General features: G+C 26.1%; 1 protein-coding gene across 1 annotated transcript; it reads left to right on the forward strand.

Moving 5' to 3' along the window:
* The first annotated feature begins 7,133 nt into the window (after nucleotides 1–7,133).
* On the forward strand, nucleotides 7,134–7,955 carry LOC127287274 (uncharacterized). Its single transcript, XM_051314114.1, has 2 exons — nucleotides 7,134–7,266; nucleotides 7,352–7,955. The coding sequence occupies exons 1-2, from the start codon at nucleotides 7,162–7,164 to the stop codon at nucleotides 7,928–7,930; spliced, it is 684 nt and encodes a 227-aa protein (XP_051170071.1). The 5' UTR covers nucleotides 7,134–7,161; the 3' UTR covers nucleotides 7,931–7,955.
* The last annotated feature ends 959 nt before the right edge of the window (nucleotides 7,956–8,914 follow it).

Genomic DNA, 8,914 nt, shown 5'->3' on the forward strand with positions numbered 1-8,914 from the left:
ATGAGCAATGGTTTTTGAGATTTTTGCTAAGGTTTAAACCATGGGCCTAATCGTTCTTACCTTGGCAATCGACTTCGCCCATGGTTTTTATAATTTTACCCATGGGTCCATTTCCACGCGGTTTCTCTCAGTTGGTTATGATAATTTTAAAGTTTCATAAAGATTTTTAAACAAATAAAGCAAAAAAGTCATGTTTTTCAATTTTAAAATGTTAATAGCTCTGGATAAAAGTAAAACCCGTGTAGAAATTGAAACATGGTGCAGATCAGGACCAGATTAGGCGAAATATGGCCCTATAGAGAAATAATCAAATGAAACACCTTACCTGAACTGGGCCTGACAATACATTTTGAAATTAAGGGCCAAATAGGGTTATCAAAGGGGCCACAGGTGTCATTATTTTGTTTAATTAATTCAGTTAATAACCTCTTTCCTGTCATTAACATCATTAAAAAAAGACACGTTGGCATGTATTTTCTAGCTCACCAATTAATAAAGTGCCGTTCGTGCTAAAAATATTTGAGATTTTACAAACTAAGTGAACAAAAATTATATAAATTATGATGTATTGATAGTAAGTAAAACATTTTGTTTAAATTACAAAAAAATAAGTTGGCTTGACAGTATTGAAAAAACTACATTTTTTCTTCCTGCTCAACATTAACATTTTAATCATATAAAGATAATTAAATCACAAATTATAATTAATAATTGAAATTTTAGTGATTCCTTAGACTGAAAAATATAAATTTTATATAAAGAAATGTTTGTTTACTTTAATTTCTAATTGGTAAAGTTTTAAATCAGTTCTTTTATTATATATCTGGTTTATGAATAAAAATATTATAATAAAAATATTAAAATAGTAATTATTATTTATAATTTATAATTAATACAATTAACTTTTGTAATAATTTTGTTTATATAAATTATTTTTACTATTAATTATTGAAAATCGAAATAAAATACTGAAATGAACAAAATTGTTAACCCTTTCATTTTAGTTAGTAAATTTTTATTTTTTCAAACAAAATGAGATTATAGAGGATACAATATATAAACGAAAAAAAGTAACACAACAGAAATGAACTTTAAAAATCTAACTTCATCCTCATCTTGCGTCCTCCTTCCCAATCTTTTGCATTGTTAAACGCAATTGCAAAGAGACCTAGAACGCAGTCTTCGCTCAAGTTGAATTTTTCCATCAGTACATCAGGAATAATTAAAAAAATTCGAAATTTTAATAAATAAATAAATATCGATTAAATTTTAATAACATAAAATTTTATATGTTTATATAATTACTTATTAGAATTATTTTTTTAATGATAAGAAAATTAAAAAGTTTCAACAATTTGTAATTTAAAAAATGTTAAATACTTAAGCAATATTAATTTCAGGAATATAATGCAAATTTAAAGCTTTTTGAAATATTTTACTTAAAAATTAAATAATTTTGTTTCGTTTAAAAATAACTTTTTGCAAAATTTCAAAAGGTATCATTAACCTAAAGAGAAATAATTTCAAGAAACATGTTTTAAAAAATAAATAATTTTTTGCAGTCATAGAAATGGGCCGCATAGATAATTTTGGTGTAATTTAACTTTGCAACATGATATTTAGATAAAGAAAAATTATAGAAGTTTCTAAAATTAATTGTTAGAATATCTTAATTAAAAAGATTTACCTACTTTCTTTAGTGTTTTGCATTAAATTTTTAAGTCCTTTTATAAATCGATATCTCCTCACTCTTTTTGTACTTTTTTCCTTTGCTGTAAATACGATACGAAAAAAATTGTAAAATTAGTTGACAACAATAATAAACACCAAAATTTACTCATCTTGGATTTCTTCTTTTTCCTCACAAAATACAAATTGTAGTGAATATTTTTTCCATAATGATATTATTTCATAATTTCTATATGTAAATTTCGGTTAGGTACATACGATAAAATATTTGACACAAATGTTTTTTATTTGTCTATCTAGTTTGTCTCTCTCGCATTCATAGTCGATATATATATATCATATAAAATTTTTAAAAATTATAACAATTGTTGACGAATGACGTATTGTTAAAAAATATTTCTAAGGTATTTACTTATTGAGAAATCGTCGATCAAAATGACGTCAATTTGCACAATTACCTTCAGAATAAAATTTTCAAGTGTAAATTATTTGTATTAGAATACATATTGTTAATATGATCAATTTCCTTATTAGATTTGATAAAGTATATAAACTATTTTGAAGGTTATTCAAATTTACGTTAAATTGACGTAAATATGTCAAAATTCATGTGTTTTAAAAAATATTCGAATAAAAAAAATAGGTATTAATTTATACATGCTTTAAAAAAAATTAAACATTTTTTGACTAAGATAAATTTTGGGATTTAAGGAACTTAAATCAATTTTTTTTAAACATAAATAATGTTTTTTCTTAACAATAACAATAAGATTATTATTATTGTTTCTATCACAGAAAATTAAAAGGCATTTAAATAAGCTGCAACGCTTATTATTTTAATCCAATTTTGCTTATTTTAATACCAAAATTGATTAAAATAAGCAACATTGGATTAAAATAATAAGCGTTGCAGCTTATTTTAATGCCTTTTAATTTTTTGTGATCCCTTGGAACGACGTCAAAAGTGTGAGATATCGTAAATAGAAAGATAAATAATTTATTCATGAATATTTTACTTTATGCAATGTACATATTTTTATGATCGTTTGAATGTATATAGAAAAAGTTGGTATAATTGAAAATTGACGATAAAACATGTATTACTACTAATAACACGTTGAAAGTTCCATAAAGCACTTGAAGACAGCCAGAGGACGTTACATTTCACATTTTAATCAACTCTCACATCTTATGAACTAAATATTTGCAATTTTTGAAAATGGTAAGTAGATAGCAATTGCTAAAAAGATTGTTTTCCTCAAGAGCAAAGTTGTGATACATTTTTCCTATGAAATTTTTTGAGATTTAACTTTTGAAGGTTTAACTTTTTATACTTGTTTTTTAATTGTAGTTTATAATTCATTACATTACATTATCTAATATATTTCAAGTGATGATAAGTATATTATAAGAATATTACTATACGATTTAAAATTTATTATAGTAAAACTATCTAATAAATAAATTCTAAAGAAATATAATTAATATTATATAAAAATGTTTCTGAAAATTATATCATTGCACAGAAAATTAAAAGGCCTTAAAATAAGCTGCAACGCTTATTATTATAATCCAATTTTACTTATTTTAATCCATTTTGGTATTAAAATAAGCAAAATTGGATTCAACTTTTTTTTTGACCCACAAAAAAAAACCAAACATTTTCGGAAACTAGGACCAAAAAAAAATATGTCTGGCCGTTTTGCTAGATCAAGACGTTTGTGATTTTTAGGGATGAAAACAACCCCTAACTGAAAAGTTACAAGTTATATCTTTTAAAAATTATTAATATTTTATAAAACTTGGTATCTGAGAGTATTCGGGATCGCTGATTATGAATCTGATGTCAGATTTTAAAAATTCAAAATGACGGATCCAATATAGCGGTCAAAATTTTAAAAAGTTATTAATTTTATATAAAATTTGGTATCTAGGGTTTTTGAGGTCGTTGATGACGAATCTGATGTCAGATTTTCAAAATTCAAAATGGTGAATAGAAAATAAAAAATTAATAATTTTTAAATTTCTGGCAGCCATATTGGATCCGCCATTTTGAATTCTGAAAATCTGACATCAGATTAATAATCTACGACCCCGAAAACCCCCCACGGTGCGCCAGAAGGAGGTTTAAATAAAAATGAATTGGTACTTAAAAATTCTTTTTGATTATGGTTCTAAGATGAATAAAAAACTTTTCTCAATAGGTTTTAAAATCAGCTTACGTGCCCAATTTAAATCAAATTGAGTTTTAAATATTTAAAAATAGTATTTTATGAGGAACCAGAATTTATTTAATGTATACTTATATGCGTATAGATAATAGATGTCTTAGATTTGGGTTCATATAAATTTATTAACATTGAAGTTATTTTCTTGTTTTGTTTTTATATTTATGCGCATTAAGAGTGTCGAACGGTATCTGAAATTCTTTAGCAAGAAGAGAGTTTTAATTATCGCGCTCAACGTGAAATAGTATTCATTTTAAAATACTGTTTTCTCGAAACACGAACACTTTTAACAAAATCAGCCAAAATCCTCATCTTATAAATTTCCTAAATCCAAAAGACGGTACGAATCCATAGAAAAACATGGTTGCAAAACAAAAAGTAGAAAAGTAATCTAATAACAGCTGCGACTTTGTGCGCCCTGCATGCTGCTGCCATCTGACGGCGGCAGGAGGTAATGAACCCCTCATTATATTATTTTTTGTTTTGCAATCGTGTTTTTGTATGGTTTCGTATAATCTTTAGGATTCAGGAAATTTATATAAGATAACGATCTCTAGCTGCTTTTGTAAAAAGTGTCCGTCTTTCGAGAAGAAAGTATTTTAAAATCAATGTTTATCATTTTCACGTTTAGTGCCGTTTTTATAGAGCGATAATTAAAGGTCTCTTCTTGCCGAAAAATTTCAGAGATCATTCGACTCTCTTAAATAAATTTTGTTACTCTTAAAATCGTTCTTTTAACATTATAATTTAATTTTTTAAAATCGGACACAAACACTACAGCAATATAATTATTTATATGTAAAATTGAAAATAAGTAATTATTTTATCATTTATTACAGTATTTATAAGATTAAATAAATTCTGATTCCCCATAAAACACTGTTTTTATATAAAAATTCAATTTTATTTAAATCGGGCACGTAAACTGATTTTAAAAACTATTGAGAAATGTTTTTTATTCATCTAAGAATCATAATCAAAAAGAATTTTTAAGTGCCAATTCATTTTTATTTAAACCACCTCCTGGCGCACCGTGCCCTAGATACCAAGTTCGATAAAGTATTAATAATTTTTAAAAGATATCTTGTTACTTTTCATTTACGGGGTTGTTTTCTCCCCTAAAAACGACAAACGATTTGATCTAGCAAAACAGCCAGACGCGGGTATTTTTTTTTGGTCCTAGTTTCCGAAAATGTTTGATTTTTTTATGGGTCAAAAATCGTGTCGCACGGTGTTATTAATGATTTTACAACTAACTGTGCATTAACGTTCTAATAAAAATAATTGTATTTCTATCTACAATTTTTTGATAACAATACGACCTATGCTTTTGTGATTTATGTTATTCATTGTTTTTGGGATATTTTTAAAGTTAAGAGAAAAATTGTACACAAACATTCATATTTCATTAGAAAATTTTGATTTTTTAAAGAATAATTAATGCATAATTTCTGTGTTTTAAGGCGCTTGCACACCTCCGGCTGCCTGCACAGGCAGCCTCCTACCACGCAGCAAACGTACAAGAGTAAGAGAGACAGAAAATTCAAATTTAAATCTACTGACTCTCTGATTGGCTCTTACTGGCTGCCTGTGCAGGCAGCCGGAGGTGTGCAAGCGTCTTTAATTGCATAATTGTCGCTTAATTATATGCGATTTTTAGCGCATAATCATAGTGCTTTAAAATTCATCAAATTACCAACTTTATACATACAACAATAAATTATAAAATTCATCTTATTATTATAGTTAAGAAAAAACATTATTTATGTTTAAAAAAAAATTGATTTAAGTTTCCTTAAATCCCAAAATTTATCTTAGTCAAAAAATGTTAAATTTTTTTTAAAGCATGTATTTAGCTATACTCATTTTATGGCTTTAACTATAAATTAATAGGGGAGAGTGGTCCTATGTCGGCCCTGTGGGTAAAGTCGGCCCCCCCGGGTTTCTCAGAGCTGGCGTTCGCGTCGAATTAATAATTTTGTGGTGTGACATATTAACAAACACTAAAATAATTATTTTAGTGTATGTAAAAAAAGAGTTTGTTTAAAATTATTAATTCGACGCGAACGCCAGCTCTGAGAAACCCCGGGGGGGCCGACTTTACTCACAGGGCCGAAATAGAACCACTCTCCCCTACTTATTTTTTTTAATCGAATATTTTTTAAATACATGCATTTTGATATATTTACGTCAATTTAACGTAAATTTGAATAACCTTCAAAATAGTTTATATACCCAAGAAGCACGTAATATATCCTCAATATCAAGGTAATATTACACGTGAGATTCGTAATATAACGCTGTAATATTACAGTAATCTTACAGTGATCTTAAAATGTCCGCCTCAAGGTAATATTACCGGGAATATTACTGTAATATTAACGGTAATATTACAGTAATATTACAGACTGATTTGAGTTGTTCATAAAGCATAAAAAACGTAAATATATTATAAGTCAATTTGGCTTGTTGGTAAAACTCTGGACTCGTGTGCTTTGAGTTCGGGGTTCGATTCCCTGGATGGGTAGATTTTTTTCGTAAAGAAATGTTCCCATAATATTACTGAAATATTCTTTTGTAATATTACCTTAATATTACGGTATAATATTACTGCAATATTACTGTAATATTACCTTAATATTAGCGCGTAATATTACAGTAACATTACAGGTAATATTACCTTGAGGCGGACATTTTAAGATCACTGTAAGATTACTGTAATATTACAACGTTATATTACGAATCTTACATGTAATATTACCTTGATATTGAGGTTATATTACGTGCTTCTTGGGTACTTTATCAAGTCTAAGAAGGAAATTGATCATATTAACAATATGTATACTAATAGAAATAATTTACACTTAAAAATTTTATTGTGAAGATAATTGTGCAAATTGACGTCATTTTGATCGACGATTTCTCAATAAGTAAATACACAAAAACCTTAGAAATATTTTTTTTCAATACGTCATTCGTCAACAATTTTGTTATAATTTTTAAAAATTTTATATGATGTATATATCGACTATGAATGCGAGAGAGGCAGACTAGATAGACAAATAAAAAACATTTGTGTCAAATATTTTATCGTATGTACCTAACTGAAATTTACATATATAAATTATGAAATAATATCATTATGGTAATGTAATTAAATTATTTGCGGGTATATATACATACATATGTAAGAAAAAATATTCACAACAATTTGTATTTTGTGAGGAAAAAGAAGAAATCCAAAATGAGTAAATTTTGGTTTCTATTATTATTGTCTACTAATTTTACAATTTTTTTCGTAGTCTGTAATATTAGTAATAATGATTCATTAAAAATTGAAAAATACGAGGTTATATATAACATATTCTAATAAAAAAAATAAAAATTTATTTCTAATATTTATAACTAATATTCTTTTTTTTCAAAAAAAATAGTTACAAAAATTTTTAATCGAGATTGCCGATAATATTAAAAATATCGTCGATACTGGCCTTGTTGTTTATGAAAAACTTGATGAATATCTTCTCAGCACATCCAACGGCAACAATGAAATTGATGAATTTTATTCAATTTATAAAATGACATTAAATTCTACATATATTGTGATAGATTCTCTACAAACATTTTTGGAATCATTAAATTCTTCACTAAATATCAATGAAAAGGAAATGTTTTTACAAAAAATCAAAATGAAGCTTATTCAAATTCAATTTACAGCTGTTAATTCACCAATATATTTTTGGAAAAAGGAATATTCGCTAATTAATGAAGAAAGTTATAGTGTAGAATTAGGAAATTTATTAAAAGCCGATATGCAACAAATAGTAGATGCAGCAAACAAGATTGTGGATATTTCAAGAAGAAAGGATCTTGATTTAATAGAAAATTGTAAGATTTTTTTAAATTTTATATTATCACATACTAGACAACAATTAATTCCTACATTAAATGAACTTTATCAAATAAAAACTAGTGAAATATCATCTGCAATTAAAAAAAAGCTACGACATTAAATTTTTCATTTATACCAGTACACAATTGGCCCAGTTCTATTAAATAAATTATAGAAATGTATATATATATCTGAAAATAAATACTTTTATAATAAATAAAATAAAAATTGAATATTTTAATTATTTTACTTTTATCCAGAGCTATTAACATTTTAAAATTGAAAAACATGACTTTTTTGCTTTATTTGTTTAAAAATCTTTTTGTAACTTTAAAATTATCATAACTGAGAGAATATATCTAAAAATAAATCAACATATTATTAAACTTTTTATTATAAAATATTATTAATTTATTGATGTTAAAAATTTCTATGTATTTCTGAAAACATCGTGCAACTACAATAACTTAACAACTTTTATTTAATTATTATAATACTTACCATAAATTGGTCACAAAAATATCTCTTTTTAAGAGGTTTTTTGAAAATTATTTTTAACAATTGAAAACAAATTCTTGGAAAATCAAATGAGTTTTAATTAAAACAGTTTTCAATTGAAAATTCACTGAAATTCAATTATTGTTTCCAGTTTTTAAAAAAATTTCACCAATTCTAAATGAAAGTATTTCAATTAATACTTCTGAAATTCAATTATTATTTCTCAAAATTTTAACTTGAATTCTTCTAAAATACATGTTAGAATCCTGTTTTTAAATTTAGCGCGAGTCACCCATTTTACCATTGTTAAAGCGACATCTATAAAGTCACGAAACGCTCGCGACCTTCACTTCCTGACGAACCGCTTCACGGTGCACTTGTGTCAGATTATCTTTTGTATCATTATTCAAATCACGTTTATAATAAAAGCTGTTTATTGTGTATTCGGGTATTATCACATTTATTTCCGCTGCCCAATCCACTCGATTCTAACAGGTTATGGGCCCAGAACCGCGATAGTGAACAAAGAGTGTTTAGCTTCCTCGAGTTGTGTATAAACGTGGACATTCGAAATCGCGTCTTTACGAGTTATTCAAAATGAGCGCTT

The sequence above is a fragment of the Leptopilina boulardi genome, unplaced genomic scaffold, assembly GCF_019393585.1.
Source record: "Leptopilina boulardi isolate dan_hultmark-lab unplaced genomic scaffold, ZJU_Lbou_2.1 LbouV2_368, whole genome shotgun sequence".
NCBI lineage: Eukaryota > Metazoa > Arthropoda > Insecta > Hymenoptera > Figitidae > Leptopilina > Leptopilina boulardi.

What these genes read in the sequence shown, in the direction of transcription:
- LOC127287274 (XM_051314114.1), top strand. Translation starts at nt 7,162, where the DNA reads ATGAGTAAATTTTGGTTTCTATTATTATTGTCTACTAATTTTACAATT. An exon ending in TAAAAATTGAAAAATACGAG is followed by an intron (nt 7,267 to 7,351) that starts GTTATATATAAC and finishes CAAAAAAAATAG; the next exon opens with TTACAAAAATTTTTAATCGA.